At 43.1% G+C, this 18,471-nt stretch overlaps 1 protein-coding gene across 1 annotated transcript in view; it reads left to right on the top strand.

The window, feature by feature from the left end:
* CTDSPL (CTD small phosphatase like) overlaps window positions 1-18,471 on the top strand; it is a 69,399-nt gene that overhangs the window by 40,442 nt on the left and 10,486 nt on the right. Inside the window, exons 2-6 of the mRNA XM_081163897.1 lie at window positions 3,177-3,331; window positions 7,180-7,212; window positions 10,098-10,199; window positions 12,827-12,883; window positions 16,806-16,898. Of these exons, the coding sequence (XP_081020023.1) occupies window positions 3,177-3,331; window positions 7,180-7,212; window positions 10,098-10,199; window positions 12,827-12,883; window positions 16,806-16,898 (440 nt within the window). The remainder of the gene's footprint in view (window positions 1-3,176; window positions 3,332-7,179; window positions 7,213-10,097; window positions 10,200-12,826; window positions 12,884-16,805; window positions 16,899-18,471) is intronic.

Here is an 18,471-nt window from a genome sequence, read left to right as displayed (position 1 = left end):
GTCAGTTACTCACCTCCTTAGTCAGCAATAACGATGCTAAAACTTCTGCAACCAGAAAGTTGCAACTAAAGCTGTTGAAGGTGCAAAGAGGTTTAAGATGCTTGAGCTGAGAAACATTGGAGAGGGGAAATACTTTGTATTTACAGGGCAATGCTATTCAGTATTTTCTTTAAATCAGACTTGTGCTTTGCCTCTATCTTAGGCAACAAGAAATTGCCTGCAGGCAGGTGCATGAATTCCATGTCCTTGAGCAAGGAGATCGGCAGAAGAGGGACATCCTAGCATAGAAACCAGGCAGGCTTCAGGGGGGATTCTCCAGCCTTCCTCTGACACCTTCCAGCAGGCCAGTCACTCCTGTGAGTTTATGTTGGGTGGCCATCCGTCATGGATGCTTTAGTTGAGATTCCTGCATTGCAGGGGTTTGGACTAGATGGCCCTCTGGGTCCCTTCCAACCCCACAGTTCTGTGATTTTATGTAAAAGGCTGCATGAATCCTTCTAAGTGTTCTCCAGGAACACAAATCGGTAGTCACACCTGGTACCTTTGGCTGATCCACACACACACACACACACACACACACACACCGAGTTTGTAGTGAAGTGCAGGTAGAGAGTGCTTAGGGTTATTTTGCAGGAATAGTGAAGCAAGTGTAAAATTGTTGCTGTGAATGCCTGGATCTAGGTCCCAGTAGTAGATAGGTAGCCGTGTTGGTCTGCCATAGTCAAAATAAAAAAATTCCTTCCAGTAGCACCTTAAAGACCAACTAAGTTAGTTCTTGGTATGAGCTTTCGTGCGCATGCACACTTCTTCAGATACACTGAAACAGAAGTTGCCAGATCCTTCTATATAGTGAGAAGGTGGGGAGGGGTGTTACTCAGAAGGGTGGTGGGAATGGGAGATTGGCAGATAGCTGAGAGAGTCGTTAAGAGTCGTCAAGAGGCTCTCTCAGCTATCTGCCTATCTCCCATTCCCACCACCCTTCTGAGTAACACCCCTCCCCACCTTCTCACTATATAGAAGGATCTGGCAACTTCTGTTTCAGTGTATCTGAAGAAGTGTGCATGCGCACGAAAGCTCATACCAAGAACTAACTTAGTTGGTCTTTAAGGTGCTACTGGAAGGAATTTTTTTATTTGGATCTAGGTCATTCAGTATGTTGCTGTAGGGCATTGCCACATTTTAGCTAAATGGAGGTAAGCTGGCGAAGCGGGACCACACTAGCCTGGATAAGGGTCTTGATTGCTTGCCATGCTAGCAGCACACCTCCCTGTCACACCATTGTACTAGTGCAGGAAGTGAGCACCATGTTGTCCACTAGAGCCAGTTGATACCCAGTCATATGCTCTGGCATGGGAACTCAGCTGAGGTGCAGCGGTTTATAAAAGGTGGATCCAAATAGGTGGCTAAAATGTTTGAAGATTACGTTTTGGGCTTGTCTGACGGACTGCAGGCTCTACAAGAGGCTACATGAGCCAACAGAGGGACTCATGAAGCATCCTGTACCTAAACGGTGTGTGGCGAGAAAGAACAGCTTTGCAAGGGGGGGAATATTTCTTAACTTTAAGGAAAACTGCAGAATCAGGACAGGGGGAGCTCTTCCGCAACTGACAGATCTAGCTTGTAGTCATAGGGAATGAAAATTAATCGCCTTCTGTCTCAACCCATAGTCAAATTCACAAATACCTAGCACCAAAGCCCCTGGAACAATTTGTCTGCAATTTGACAGGGTTTTCTTTTTCTGGCCAGGATGACTTCTCTGGTGCCTCCATTTTTAGACCAATTGTCCACAAACACTAAGGGAAAATAAATGATCCCCCCCCCCCACTTAAAATATTACTGGCCCCCTGGCAAGAATCTGCATCTATCCTTCTGAAATTTAAGGTTTGGGTCCTCAGAAGGAGTAATCTGCCTGCAAACTTCATTTGGTTCTGCCCCAAAATGAAAGTTATAGCCTTTTTATGTTTTGAAAAAACAGTCATGTTTTAGAAATATCCAACAAAACAGCTCCTGATCCAATTGATCCATTCTGGATCAATATATCTGCTGATTTCATCAAATTCTGTAAACTGGGGGAAATGTTAAAGTGTGTGTGTCTGTGTGTTTAAATTTCCCAATAGTGAATTTTGGGGAGGGGGGAGCAAAGTGGATTCAGACACCCCAGCTGAATTGGAAAGCTTCGAATTTGGCCTGAGCCAAATCAGGCTATTTTACCAAGTGCCAAATGGGGAACCTGAGCTGAATTTTGTGGTCTCTACCCACCGCTACTACATAGTGTTTGTGCTATGCTGATTGGGGGGGGGATGTTTCCATGCACAGCTGACCCTTTTGCCCAAGCACTATCACAGAAGGCCTTTGGAAAAACCTTTCATTTCAGAAGCAGCTTGCTATGGGGCATAAGGTCCTGCTGTTTGTAGGGACACATTTAACCCTCCCCCAAACCATTTCGGGCTTGCATCACTGGTTCCCCACTTACTTAAATCCTAGCTGTCACAACTTAATTACATATACAGATCACATCCAAGGCCAGAGCTGTGTCCTGAAATGAACTTCTGAACAGGTGCTTTTGACAGTCTTTGAAATCCATGTGTCAGCAATTTGTTTGGTTGTTTTGTTTTGTGGTGGTTGTTGGTTTTTTTTCTGAAGGGCCGCAGAGGCACAGATGCCTTTCACATCTGCTGTGCCTACTCAAAGGTCCTGCCAAAATGGGTCGTAGATAGAACATTCTCTTCCCTCCTGTATTGTTTGTCATAGTGCCATGGCAATTCCCTGTGTTTCTTTATTGCAAAAGAAACCAAAGAACTGCTTCACGCATTATTCTCTTGCTTGTTAAATATAAAGTGTGATTGTAATGGGTGTCAGTGTTTGCTTCAGCATAATGTGTAGCTTTGCTGTAAAAAGGCATGCAGGGAGACACACAGCTTAGCAAAATTATGTCCAGTATATTTCTCTGGTATAACCTGGCACTGCTGTCTTGGCACCAAACAGCCTTGAAGAAAAGAGGCCGCAATGCCTCCTGGCATAACTCAAAAGAAGGTGATTAGAAATAAGGCTTTCACCTTCAACATTATGATGTTACTTTAAAAGTACTATGAACACATGTAAGATAACTGACCCATTTCTTCAAGAGCCTAGGAAGCTGTTACACACCTCACTTCAAATGTTGCTTTTCTTTACAGTGTCCCAATGTAATCTCAGTTTGAAGAAGCAGAGGAGTCGAAGCATCTTTAGCACTTTGTTCTGCTGCTTTCGTGACTACAATGTTGAGCCACCATCTACCAACAGCACCAGTGTCCTTCCTCCATTGGTGGAAGAAAATGGCGGACTTCAGAAGGTTGGCATCTTCTTGCTAACACTTGCTTTTTGGATTAATGCAAACAAACCTTCCGTTGAAAGTTGTGCGTGGCTGGATATCCTGCAATATCATTTGGAAACCGCTGAGCTGCAACCATGGCTACAAGTTTCTAAGGAGTGGGGGAAATGTTGCAAAGTATGGCAGTTGATGAAACCATTTCCCTCCCCCCATTTGAAACATAATAAGTCATTTGCAGGCTGCCACAGCTGTTAAAGAAAACAACATCACTATCAATTGCATGGCAAGCCTAGCCTCTAGATGAAATGTCTGTGGTCTGGTTCAGGTTCACACTGCCCAATCAGCAGACAGGTTTCATGATCAGGAAGCACTCTGCTTCCTCCTTTCCTTCCTTATTTTGCTGCAGTAGGTTTTTGTGATGTCACGCAGCCTTAACCAAGGATTTCTTCCCAACCACGGCTTGCTAGCTAGCATTTCCCTTAATGAATTGTGATGAGAAGATGGAACAGCGTTGTTCCATTGCTGCACACAGCGTGGTGCTCTATCTGACTTTCCTTCAAATCACAACATGCAAACACGCTTCAGAAGCCCAGCTCGAGGAGGCCTCCATATATTTCTTTCCACTTGGCGGTTGTGCAACTCAGCTGGATGACAGAGCGCTGCAGTTGCTTTCTAGTTAGTGCAGCTCTCTGCTATCTGAGTCCGTTGCTCTCAGTGGTGGAGCCGTGCCATCTTTAAATCATCACAGGCAACCTAGCAACTACCAAATTACCAAACAGGGCTAAGCCTGCTGTGGATGTGCTAACTTAATATTCTCTCCCCTCCCCCCTCCATTTTCCTTCTAAACTATTCCCAGTTGTTACTTAGCTCCACATACTAATTCGGGTCTGGAGTTTAAAGAGGAGCCTAGGAATTCCATGGCAGCCGTTTGTGGAAATGGAAGCGATAAGCGCATGCAGGTGCATGCTCTTGGGTGCAAGGGCAGAATGTGGTTGTGGATTGTTTTGCATCACAGCTCCTGCCTTTTAACTGATCTCTTTTCTGCTACGCTGAGCAGAAAAATTTGGCCATGTTGACTGTTTGGGAGGGGGGAGGGAACAGAGCTAATCCAACAGTCTTTTTTTCTGGTAATTATGAGAAGAAGCAAAATGTGACTTTGCCTTTTCCCATATTCTTCATGAAATTGTGGTAAAAATTCAAGAAGATTGAACTGATGACACTTAGCAAGCTTTCGGGCTGACAAACGTTTTAAATAGAACTCACTTGAGGATATCTTTTTCACACTAGAATAGAATGAAAATTTCCTGGCATTCGGTGTGACAGCAAACTAGCTTGAGCGGTTGTTGTATGAAGCCATCCTCTAATTGGGGGGTGTCACCAAAATTTTGGAGCATATTGCAAGCTAATGAAACTGTTAGTACCACACACACTGCAGGCAAGCACGTGCCATATCTTGTTCTATTATTTTGAAACAGAATGCTTCCTTCAAGCCTAATTTGAGTAGGTAAAGGTGTGGGTACCAGGGAAGGCCTCTTGGGTGATTCTTGCTCTAATGCTGGAATCCTACCCAACTGTGGACCACCAAGCCAAATGCGTCCTACCAGCCATCTATTGTAGCTTGTCATGGGATTGACTAGAGGTCTCCATAAACTGAAGACTTATTGGGCCGCTTGTGGACCCCAAGTTGTGCTTGCCTGCTGCAAATAGTTGCAGCCTGCTGGCTACGCTGATAATTTAAAACAGACAGTTTAATGGCCATGTTCAGATAACTCAAACAAATCTCGTGGATTTCCTAATTTTGAATTAATACTAATACAACCTGATTGTAGGTGTTCAGTGATTGTATAACAATTGGCTGAATAGATAACCGTGGGTAAAACAGGAGACTGAACAGTAGTTTAAATAGAATAAAGTCAATTTTATGTAATAATTAAAAGAATAGTTAAATTCTGAGTTGGAAGCTTAATGACAAAATCATCAAAGGAGATGGTGTGTAAGCTGCAGGTTCCTACATACTCTACCTCTTAAATGAAAAGGCCTATTTAGACTACTCGGGAATTTAACAATTATTCCTTTGGGAATTAATATCATGAAAATGCCACTTGAGCTGCAATCCTATACCCACTTGTTTGTGAGCAAGTGCCATTGAGCTCAGTGGGACTTACTTCTGAGAGTAAGCACATATAGGGCTGCCTTCTTAGGCTCTGTAGAAGAATATCTGTGTTGGTTCCTGCCAGCGAGAGAATTGATGGTTATTTCAGAAACACGATTGTCAGCAGCAACTTCCATAGATTGCCTATTCCGGTGAAGTATAATCTCTCCATATATGAATTTACAGTAATCAGTGCAGGAGCTTGTCTCATAGACACAAAGCATTGCACTGGAGTAACTTCCAGTGCATCAGATTGTCTCTCTTCCTCTGGATCTACAAATCTATACCCTAAAACTGGGGGAAATGTAGAACAGTGCTATGACAGCTACGCTTGTCTCTCTTCTTCTGCCTGTAAGCCCTTTAAGGTAGAAGGTCAGGGAGGTCCAGTTTGTCACCCTGTTTGCTTGGGTGGACCTGTTATATTAAATGGAGAGTGGCAGGACCACACAACAGATGTAGACTGTTGATTCAGGGTGACAGTCTTCAGCCGTCAAACTAGTGCATTGCTAATCTCTGAGAAGGTAGTGTAGGATTTGCAGCAAAACATCGAAAATGTATTTTCCTTGTGTCTTCCTTGCTTCAAGGCAGCAGCAACAAAGATATGGAACAAATTTAAGAGGAAGGAAATTGGAAGCGGGTGGAATAAGATTCTGACATAACCACAGTGACTTCAGTTGCTCAGAAAATAATTAATAACTCATTGGCATTGACACAACTGGAAGCTGTAAGAAAAGTGGAAGGGGGTTAAAGTTATTCTTAAAAATAGACATTATGACAATGTGAAGGAAGTGTGGTTCAACAAGGCTTAGCCCCAAGGCTTAGGAAAGCGTTTGTGTTGTTTATTTTATCTTATTTGTTAGACTTATGTTCTGCCCTTCGTCATAAGATGTCAGGGCAGTTAGAGTGCATACAGAGTGCCTTTTCTGAAACCTTGAACCAGCCACTGCGCATCAGGAATCAGAAGAAGCAGTTTCCAAGTTCACAAGTCATCTCAAATAGGCTGGGCTCTCAGCACCTCTCATTTCAAAAATTCTATTAAAGGGGGGGGGGGGACTTGTCCGTGTTTCCGATTCAAACGATACTTTGGCACATTTTATATAGTCCCAATCCACCAAGCCCTGCTTCTAGACAAGCAGAAGGCCTCTTGTTCAACTCATGAGAACAAATGGATGTCAGAAAGCATGAGCATCCGTTGGTTTTTCCAGTGAATGCTTGTGTTTATAGTGCAACACTAAAATAATTCTGTGTGGTAGAATTTTTAAAAGTATGAAAGTGCACCCACCCACACGTTACAAGCTAGCCTGTCCTCTGTGTTTGAAAATATGGTAATTATTCTGAACACTAATTTTGGTTACTATTTTACTTTCTTGTCATCTTGGGGATTTAAATACTGCAGTACTGACTGAGCCCCTATGCATTTTTCACTATTTATGAGGTTTTTTTTTGCAAATTTCTTTCAAACAATACTGTTGAGAATATAGGAATTAACAACTAGGGACCCACCTTTCTTACAAATGCTTCTGTTCTATTAAGTGATAATTTTAGTTGCCATAGTGCTAGATCCTTTTTATTCATCTGGTTTCTTAAGCAACTTTTTGAGTTTCTGTTGGAATGGTTTGAGTACTAAATCTGATACATCCACTTATTTTTATGTTTTTCTCTTTTGAAATACCTTACTCTGACAGTGACCTTTTTTTTTTTCTCCTTTCCCCTTCAGGGTGACCAGATGCAGGTCATTCCCATACCAAGTGTATGTATTTTTATTCTTTTTCTTTTCTATTTTTGAATTTTCTTAATTTGGGGTTGGTTTAATCATTTATCTCTTGTGTTGAGTCTAGATTGATGTGGGTTTTTTTGTTGCGTGCTGTAGGACCATTCTTTTATACTAACTGATAAGATCTTAAGAGGATGAAGTGCCAGTAGCTGATGAATACAAATCATATTAACGGGAACCAAACGAAACATATAAAGGTCTTCAATCTGTCTTGAACCATTCACTAAACCTTTGTCATTACACACTTTAAAAAAAAATGGTTATTGTACAACAAAAAGCATCAATTAGCCCACAAGGTAACAAAATATAATAGATGTCCAATTTCTATCACTGTGTACAGGCCTCCCTCGTGGCCAAGTGTAAAGGAAATTTCAGCTTCTTTTTTTATTTTGATCAGACATGGGTGTTTTTTCTAGAGTGATAAGTGCCCATAACTACCTTAGCCTTATTGGACCAGAAGAGAATTGTTCCACATTCTTGGTGTTCCTTTAATCCATTTCCCAGTGGGCTTTAGGATTGCACCATAGATTTAAGCACCCTTCTACCCAATGAATTTTTGTCACCTGTGTCAAGTACCTTCACCTTTTTCTGCCCATGGCTGCCAAATTGTGCTGGCACCCACAGCACTTTTATCACAATACTGGCACCTCTTTTTTTTAACCCCAAAAAGTACTGCTTATATCACTTTAACAGTCATGACTTGTCCCAAAGAATCCTAGGAACAGTAGTTCATTAAGAGTGCTGGGAATTGTAGCTCTGTGAGAGGGGTCCCCCGACATCCCTCAGCACCCTTAACAAACTACATTTCCCATGATTCCTCAGGTGAAGTCATGGCTATTAAAGTGGTATAAAGGTAAAGGGACCCCTGACCATTAGGTCCAGTCGTGACCGACTCTGGGATTGCGGCGCTCATCTCGCTTTATTGGCCGAGGGAGCCAGCGTACAGCTTCCGGGTCATGTGGCCAGCATGACTAAGCCACTTCTGACAAACCAGAGCAGCGCACGGAAACGCCGTTTACCTTCCCGCCAGAGCGGTACCTATTTATCTACTTGCACTTTGATGTGCTTTTGAACTGCTAGGTGGGCAGGAGCAGGGACCGAGCAACGGGAGCTCACCCCATCGCAGGGATTCGAACCGCCGACCTTCTGATCGGCAAGCCTTAGGCTCTGTGGTTTAACCCACAGTGCCACCCACGTCCCTTAACCCACCCGTGTCCCTTAAGTGGTATAAGCATGCTTTAAATGCATGGTGTGAATGTGACCTTGGTGGCTATAGAAAATTGCTCACCCCACAGTAGCATGCAGCCAAAGCTGCCTATAGCGACCAGCTATGTGTCAAATTCCTACCACATCCCAACTACCTCACATTTCTGATCAGTTTACAACCAGCAGCCCTGTTGTTGCAGCACAATAAAAGGATCTCCATTTTCAGCTATCTGGCTACACGCAGAGACTTAAAATAAACACCCGTCAAAAGATAAGCCGCCCCATGCAGTTCCGCAATAGCCTTATTCAGCGGCCTGGCTTTTATTGTGTTGTGTGTTACATTGCAGTGACTGCCAGAACAAAAGGCTGTTCATGTCCAAAGTACATTTGCAAACACTTGGTGGCCACCAGGCAATGAAGGCCTTACAGTGTAGATAAATATTATGTACATACTGGTTGAAATCTGATTCTGTTATGAATCAGCCATTTGTGTGACTGTTTCTAGTCTGTTATCAATCGGAGGCCTTAATCTGCTACCCGTGCAGGTACTTTCCATGTGCATAAGGGGAGTTAGTTATGGTTGGCAGGGACTCAGTGCCTTGGCTCGTTTGGGGGGGGGAGTGTTTGTCATGTTCCAGTTGGTTGAGGAAATGCTATCTGATTTGGCCATACCAGATTTCTGCGGGATTTGTTCATCAGCATAAAAATCATCACTTCATGGGAGGGGAAGAGTGGGCAAAGCTCCTGTTGAAAGATGCAGTAACAGCAAAACGATTGCCAAGAGAGAGGGAGGAGGGATCATGCTGCCGATCACCTCTTTAAAGCATCATATGCCTCTGGCTCTTATACACACACATCCCGAGAAGTTGGCAGAGAACTGTTCATACAGGGTTTTGTCACACCGGGTCCCATGTTTCAGCTGTGTGTTTGTGTGAGAGAGAGAAAGAGACAGAGAAGCCAAACAATGGGATAATGGATCGTCGGCGAGACTACAATACCTTGGCAGTGCTTTTCCTGTCCCATGTTGAATTGAGGGGCCATCACACTCTGACCACAGAGTAGTAGAATCACTTGAGCGATAGGGAGATTTACTGTGGAGCTCAGCTTTGGGTTTCTTAAGAAAAAAGATTAAAAGTGGGATTACGCCAGGTTTCATGAAGAATCGTTTCTCTCGTTGCATTCTTGTTAGTCCGTTATGAACTTTAGCAACTGGTTGCTGTGGAAGAGATTGTGATGGGTGGCGTTCTACGAGGATTATTCCTGAAGATTTCATCCTCCTTCAGAATTGAGATTCTCTTCATTCTCATTGTTTATGAACAGGATTTTTCGTAGCAACACTGAAACCCACACACTAACTACACAAATCAGTGCTTTCCATCTGCTGCACTTCCCAAACACCTAAATACATAACAAGAGCCCTGTTGAATTAGGCCAAAGGCCCAATTAGCCCAGCACCCTGTTCTCACATTGGCTAGCCAGAGGCCTATGGGAAACCCAGAAGCAGAACCTGAACACAACACCGCTCTCCTCACTTGTGTTTCCCACCGACTGCCCCCAACATGTCCGTGTTACTCATCAGTGCTAATTATTACTGTAACAACTTCTCTGAGGATATGTTTCTCACGATGCTTGGTCTTCCTGTGTCTTCCATTCAGCCACCAGCTAAATACCTCCTGCCAGAAATGACAATATCTGATTATGGAAAGAAATGTGTGGTCATTGATCTAGATGAAACACTGGTGCACAGTTCATTTAAGGTATGTATGCTATATAGTATCCTTTGTGATAGGCTGGTAGGTGCATGTATAGGCCATAACTGTCTGAATAAACACACACGTCCTACAATGGAACCTACTCCTACCTCTCCCCCCACACACAATAGTTGAAATATTAAGCGTTGGGATCCAATGCTGGATGCATCTGTTTTGGAAAAGGGGGCACATGTCTTGTGTCCAGCAACAACTGTGCCTCAGAGTAATGTTGTCATAGCACAGCATTAAGTGATGATTTAGGTGTATGAATTACCATGGCAGAGAGAGCGCTTCCATGTAGCTGCAAAAATTGGTGCCTTTCAGTGAAGCCACCTCACACAATGAGCTCCAAGTGATGAGAATCCAGTGAGAATGCGCATGTGAAGCCTGTAGGCTTTCCAGCAAAGGAAAACTTCTATAAAGAAATGCTGCATTCCTTTGTAAGGCAGAGAAGAATTAAATGTTCCTCAGCTAGCTCTGCAGGCGTTTCCAAGAGTGCTGGCATAGGAACGAGGCTTGCCCTGATCCATGTTTTGTCTCTACCTAGTGGCCATCCATACCTGGCATTTTATGATGGCACCAAGACTTCGTTTCCTATATATTCTTCCTGATAAAGGGCTGCTGTGCAGGATAGTGGAATGAGAAGCTTCATAATGGAGGCTTTAACTATTAACAAATCCCTGGGGGTCTCGAAAATGGATATAGGTGTGTGTTCTAGTATTTCGATTTTCGTTTAAGCCTCCCATTTTGAACAGGCACTGTGTTTAAGTACTCATGATGCTAACTGTTTTACTTTGTACATGTACTTCAGCAGATAGGTTATGTATCCTCAGTCCCCATCTTAACTCTGTCATCATCTCCTAGACTCAGCCTGTGTGTGTGTGTGTGTGTGTGTGTGTGTGTAAGTGCAAAGTGACCACTTTCTTAGTTCGTTTCACCTCATGCATATGTTGAAGTTGCCTGTTGCCCACAAAAACGTATGCTCAGTAAAACAGCCTCCATAAATTTTGCCTTGGCTTGGCAGCCAATCATTGTTTCCAGGAGCTAGTGAGATTATCTCACATCCTCTAAATTCAGCCTGTCTCTTTTGTACCTTGCTTTAATACTTTGAAGATGAGGTAAACAACAGTTTGTCACCAGTGTTACAATAAACGGCATGGTTGCCGTCCAGCAAGAGGTCATGTGACATGCTTTTGGGAGAGCAAGCCATCTTGGTATAACATTTTTGACAGTCATTTAAAAAGGCTGCCACCTCAGAATTTGGGTGGGGGAATAGCACTTCTGAACGATCCTCTATGTTTTAAAAAAACAAAACACTCCCCACAGCAGGGTACATGGTGGAATAAATTTCTCCCACATCTGCTAGGGTCTTATTTGCAGTGATCTTTTTTTAAAAAAATGTAGGAAAGCATTCAAAAATGAGATTCTCCCAAATGCAATCTGAAATGGAGCAGTAAACCTAATTTTGTTGCTATGTGTAGACCAGGCCTGAAAATGCATAGCCTTTGCCCATTAAACATGGACACACCTTCTTTCAAAATGTTTGCAACATGTTCTGAGTCCTTGGTAAAGGGAAAGCCAACTTGTTTTCTTAACACATGGCGCAGGAAAAGCTGGTGCAGTCCTCTCTTCCTCCTGGTGGTGTTAGTTGTTAGGACTGCACTTCCTGCTTCTTTCCCCCTTTTGGAAAGAGAGTGCATCGCCAAGGTCCCCTCATCTCCTCTGCATTGTTAACCAACATTAACCAAGGCTGCTACTTTCCCCACTAACTGATCTGTGAGTACGGATGTCAGAGAAATCCAGCAAAATGGAAGCAGGAGTGAAAAATGACCATTTTTACTTTTTTTCGTGCTATGTCCTGAATGGAAATCAATCCAGTGAATAAGATCAGTGTTCATTGTTCTTACTTTCAGTCCACAAATGATTACGTTCTACCACCCTGTTTGCATTCTGTTTCCTTTGCGTTGAAATGAATGGGGTAGAACAGCATAAAGAATCATAATTTATGCAACAAGTTACATAGTTTCAACGCAGCAGACAAGTAACTTAGTTTTTGGTGAAGGCGAACTGCAGCGGAAGGGGGACGGCGCCGCATGTCATGAATACAAAGTGGAAGAGAAAATGATGCCTTCTTCCATACTTGCTGCAGGGGGCCATTCTCAGTTTTGCTCAGGCGAAGGGAAGGTTTCCCACCCTGCCCCTTCACGCAGCAGGCTGAAACCCTTATCTCAAAGGCAGGCATGCTTGAGAGGAAGATCTGCCACCTGCTCTACCTGCTGGCTCTGTTTGTGGAAGCCAAGCAAGCGCCCCCCTCCCCCGCCTGTGTGAACACATGAATGAAAGCATCCTCCGACACCCATTGTTTCCATATTGCAAAAGCTGAAAGCGCAAATGTGTTTGTGCAATAGATTTGGGTTTGTGTGTAAATATGTGAACAGGATAATTTTCCAGCTCTTTGGCAGTTGTTCCGAAGGAGTTTTCTGTGCTGGTTGTCGTCAAGGTTTTGCAGGCTTCGACGGGAGCTGTGCTGTCACTCCCAGTATGTTTCCCTGGAGCATGTGCGGGGAGCTTACAATAGTACAGACTGTTCATGTTTTCTCAAACTGATTTTATTTTCACTTTTACCCCCCTAGCCAATTAGCAATGCAGATTTCATTGTTCCCGTTGAAATTGATGGAACTATACATCAGGTGAGCGTCGCTGTTTTCTATTCACCATTTCGCTGGTTTTGGGTGTGCTGGTATTCCCATGCAGCTTTTCATGTCTGGGTGGGTAGCTATTGCTGGGACATTGTCTTTCCCTCTTTATGTTACTTTTGAGAATCTCAGAAGTCCTTTCCCATCATCAGGAGACACATAGTGATCCCACAGAGTAAACCTACCCTCAGGAAGGGGAAGGAAATACAGTGTGCCTTGGTTTACAAACTTAATCCGTTCCGGAAGTCCGTTCTTAAACCAAAGTGTTCTTAAACCAAGGTGTGCTTTCCCATAGCAGCGGAGGACTCAATTTACAAATGGAACACACTCAACAGGAAGCAAAACATGTTCTGCTTCCAAGGCAAAGTTCACAAACCAAAACACCTACTTCCGGGTTTGCAGCATTCTTAATCCAAGTTGTTCATAAACTAAGCTGTTCTTAAACCAAGGTAGCACTGTAGCTGTCCTGTCAGGATAGAAAATCATATAAAAGATCTCGTTGTCTCGAAAGACCAGGAAATGATGGAACATCTTTTAACTGCAACTATAACTGGAGAAAAATAAATGCTCCAACGCTAGATGGTTGGATGACCCCTGTTTAAGAAATGGCCCAAATGATAACGCTTGAGTAACATATAGAGTAAAAGAAGAGAGGCAGCTTGATAGCTGGAAATGGAGTTTCTTTATTATGTATCAGTGTTAACAAGACACCAGAATATGCTCATCGATACATATTATTGAGGACATTGTAAAAGTGTGTATAGAAACTGTACCCATTATCAAGTAAGTTTATAAAGTGTTCACATGTGTGTGTGGCTACATGTTGTGATTTTCCCTTCCTGTTCCATTAAAAAGCCAATAATTGAATGCCTATGTAAAGAAAAACATTGTCAAATTGAAAGAAAAGAATGGATATGTATTCACCCTGGAGTTCTTTCCCACCAGTTGGGCATCTAAAGAAAGGTGTCAGATTATGAAAGGATGGAGTTTGAGAACTAATTGACACATTAAAAATAGCATGTCACTGGGGCCAGATGGCATTCACTTGAAAGTCTTTGCAATCGGATTTGAAATGGCTGAACTGTTAACTAGAATATGTAAGTTATCACTAGAATTGCAGAGGAAAGGGGATCTTGTGTGTGTATATACAAGGTGAAAGGGTAGGCAAGAAAAGATTGCCTAATCAGTAACAAATTGTTTGTGCGCACTCAGAGCACATTGTTGCTGCATGATCTCGTTAAGAACTTTGAACACAGACTTGTCCACATAACTTATTCACTTGACTAGAGAACTTCTGCCTTTGTCCCATCTAGTTGATAAAACTGGTTTCTCTAATGTATCCACCTAAATAGAATGGGTTAAGGTATGGCCATGGTTCTCAAAGAGTGTGAGAGGAGAGGATGGCAAGGGTGAGAAGATTCAAGGACAATCAAATAAACAAACATTTCAGTGTAGTATAGCATAAATATATATATTTGCAGAATGTGGATAGATATGGAACAGGGATTTTCAACTCTGAAAAATATGAAATATCAGAAAATAGAAAGGCTTCTTTGTGTTGATGAGGATATAAGACTGTGTTTGTCTCCAATTAGACCTAATATAAATGAGATTACTCAGCAAAAGCAAGCTAGCCCCTCTCATTGAGTTTGTATACATACTTAAGGTACATATATAAGAGGCTTGTTTCTAATTATTTGGAAATGATTCGTGTTCTTATGTAGCTGCACTGTTTTCTTCTTTCTGGATGTCCCATGATCATATTCTAAAGTAGTTATGTTCTATGTTACAAATCAAGCACTGCTGGAAGTTGTTTCTTTTTCTTTTGTCGTCGCAATATATTTCTTGTCGATAACAAAATTCAGTGTGGCGTGAACAATTTTTTATTATGAAAGTGTTGCCCAGAGAAAAGCCAGGAGGAAAACTTCAACTAAGATGGCTTGCTTGTTACATTCTTGTTACATTCTTGTTTAAATTGCTTCTATTGGAAACTGTTATATTTTATAAACACATCTTGTTGTTCAGCAGGATAAAAATGTTTTTCCAATATGTATCCACACCATTCATTTAGTCAGTTGTATTATTTTATGAAATTTGCCCTTTCTCCCAAAGGAGTGCAGGGAACCAGTTCTCTCGCTACAGACTTAAAAGGGGTGGAACATTCATTCTTTTATCCAAAGGGGCCCTGGGAATGGCGGCTCTATGAGGAGACCTGAAGTTCTCTTAACCATCTGATCCTTCATTCCCATGATAGTATGGGGCAAGCTATGACAGTCAAACAGATTTAAAACTAATATATATTTGTTGTTGTAATAGGACCTGGGTCACTTGCCACCCACAAATTCCAATCTTTATTTATAAGTTCTCTCGGCCTAATCAGCCTCACGTGCCAAGGTAACGCTTTCCAAAGATAAGAAGTGTAAAACTTATGGGGTAGAATTGTAAATTGCCAGCATAGAGCAAGAGGCTTTTTTTTTTTTTTTACAAGTGGGACAATTTTCTCTCCTCCCCCCCCCCCCAAAAAAAGAGAACAAGATGATCATGATCCCATATTGTCCTCCACTACAGACAGGGTGATCCTTCAGCAGTTTTGCAGGTGCTGCCTACAGTATTTGCCCATCTGAATAACAAAGCATCTTCTGCAGTCGCTCAGTAAATTTCTATTCCAGTCCCATGACCACTTGGCACAGCTTTCTGCCTTCAGAGTGCTGTGTCCCTGCCCAGCAGGCTTACCTACATTAGCATGGAGAAGGACTGAGGAGTGCATTAAAATGTGTCTTAAGAAACATCCAAGGCCTCCTTTCTTTGCGCAGAGAATCGCTGCTGTTTGAAAAGGTCCGTCCCCGTCCCCCCCAGTTATGAAGTTCTGATTTGAAGGGTGTTTGTGATGAGTTAAATTGCATTTCACAATATAAACCGTTGTACCACTAAATAATGATTGGAGAGAGCTGCATTTTCTCGAACACAGAAGTCATTCTCCATCCTCTGTCCAGGATGATCGGGGTGGGGAGCTCAAACAAAATGTAGCAGCATAGCTCTGCATTAAGACCCAGTGATCTAGGGCTTTGTTTTGAACAGTAGTAGTCTTTTTTTGAGCTAAGGATTCTGGTTTTTGGTTTTTTTAACCGTAAAAATAGCGAGCGGGAAATAAGAAGAACGAGGAACATGTCATTTGAAAGCTGTGTGCATGACTTTAGTATGTGATGACTTTCATTCCCTGAAGGGCAGTCCTCCTTGAATGATCTTTCCAGAAGAGGCTGTGACCTGGTTCAAGTAATCCAGGATAGGCTGTGTGCATTCTAAATGGCCTATCCTTGATTACTTGCACTGGGAGGTAGCCGCAACACAGTGAAGGCGGTGCTGAGAGGTTCCAGTCCACGCGTCTTCTCCCAACTCTTTAACAGCAAGAAGACCAGCAACCAGATATATTGGGTACCAAGGGCAACTTTGCTATGTTTATCTGCTTCACCATCAAGGATCCAACGTTGCATTAAACATGGAGGGGGGGGAGAGAACATGTGCTGTATTGTTGTGATGCTCATTTTTCAGTGTGCAGATGTAACACCATTTCAAGCAGATGTTCCTTGAAAGCACTAAATGTCCCAGATGTACTGCAGTTTCCTTGGCTTAGAAAGACAGCTCTTTTATTTGGTTCCGTTAAAAACTGATTGTTTGCAAATGGAGAAAAATAAAGAACAACCGCAGCTGCCTTGCTTTCCATGCCACTGTCAATTTTCTACTCCAGTTACCCACCTTGCAAGCTTGCTTTGCCTGTCGCCTTTTGTGCAGCAAGTAATAATAGGGCCCATCAACACCTCTTCTCTGCCGATTTAATCTCCGCAGTGTGTTTCCGCTTGTCCCAGAGTCTCAACCTCTCTTCTTTTCCCACCCTCCCCTCCTCCCTGCGTCCTTCCAGGTTTATGTATTAAAGCGACCACACGTGGACGAGTTCCTCCAGAGGATGGGAGAACTCTTTGAATGTGTGCTATTCACAGCCAGTCTAGCAAAGGTAGGTCGTGTGTCAGTGCCTCTCTGTGTGCCTTGGTATATTTTACCTCCTTCCAGGTACCTCAGAAACTGGCTGGAGCAAACTTTCAGAACGGCTGGAAAACCTTTGCCACTTAATATATAAGAGCCGCTTCTCTTGAGAGCCGCCCCTCAGAATTACAGGGCGAAGTGCTTCAGAAGAGTCACCGAACAAGCGTCTCTCTAAACCCGAACCCAGAGCAGCTCAGCTGGGTCAAGGGTGTTGCCAACGTAGGCAGACCCCTCTCTCTCTTTATCCTTCGCGATGCCTGAAGTCCCCTTCGAGGACTTTAAAAAAATAAATATATTGGGCTTTCTTTCCCATTGAAGAGAAAATAATTGTCTTAATCTTCCCCCCTTTCTCCCCTCCTTCCTTTATTTGGCAGCGTGTACTTTTGTCTGCTAGTGTGTGGGTAAGTGTTCCCATGGTAACAATATCACATATGGGCTTGTCTCATAATGTAGCCTCCATGTATTGCTCATGATGGCAATATGAAAGGCCTTTTTTATATATATATAGTTGCCATGGTTATGGAGGGTGGGGAGGGGTGGGGAGGAGAATGGGAATAAATAGCTTATTACATAACGTAGCATTCCTAAAGCTGCACACAAATAAAGTGTACCGGGCTCCAATGCAGTGCCCGTACAGGCAACGAATAGTCGGGGCTCCAGCTGATTGAAGACTACAGAGCACACCTTACCAAAGCAGCATTTATAACGTATAAGTGCTTGCAGAGCTTGATGGTGATATTTGCATTGGCGGGTTTGTGGCAGGGGGAGCCAGGGATAATTCAATATTTTGTGTGCACTTTGGAGTAGTTGTAGAAATGCTAGTGCGTAGAGCACAAGCTCTGCAGTAGATTTAGCCGTCTCTAGCAGCCGTGATGTTTGCCAGTGATGTCTGTAGTGGCGATAGCAGCACGTTCCTGTAGAAAACAAAGTCAAACTTTTGCAAACTCCCACCGTATTGGATAAACTGGGAGGCGGGGGCCAACTACGTTGCCTCGGTTAGCAGATAATTGGAAGAGGTTTTCCACGCATTGGCAGTGTGCTTCTCTGGTCATTGGAGAAGAGCGTCTTGTTTGCAACAAGGACTTGGGGGGCACATGTACTGCTCCTGCAAAGCAGCCTTTTTTGCTCCTGGCTTCAGGCAAGCTCATTTTGTTGGGCACTTGCCAGGAGAAAGCTCAAGCTCAATTCTTCCCCTTGTCGTCTTTTAGCAATCACTTTTCTCGGCTACAGCCTTCAAGCGCTTCAGTTAAACTTGCCATGAAATGAATCTTTTATTCAAGTCAATATAGCCAGGGTTGATATACCTGCCATTCGTTTTTAGCATATGCATAGAAATATGGCTGGGGGGGTGTGCACTCCAGCATTTGGGGTGTGAGAAATCGAGATTGGCTTAACTCCTCCCCATACCCTACCCTCCAGTAGACTTTTGCATACATTGCAGTGAGTGCTTGGGGGTGAAGTCGCCACAGCATCCTCGAGCTGGCCTATTAATTCTTCGTGTTCAGAAGATAGAGGCGGTTTCTGTAGCTTAGGAGGAGATGATA

The sequence above is a fragment of the Podarcis bocagei genome (genome assembly GCF_964188305.1).
Source record: "Podarcis bocagei genome assembly, chromosome: 12".
Lineage (NCBI taxonomy): Eukaryota > Metazoa > Chordata > Lepidosauria > Squamata > Lacertidae > Podarcis > Podarcis bocagei.
This window is presented reverse-complemented; position numbering and strand designations above follow the sequence as displayed.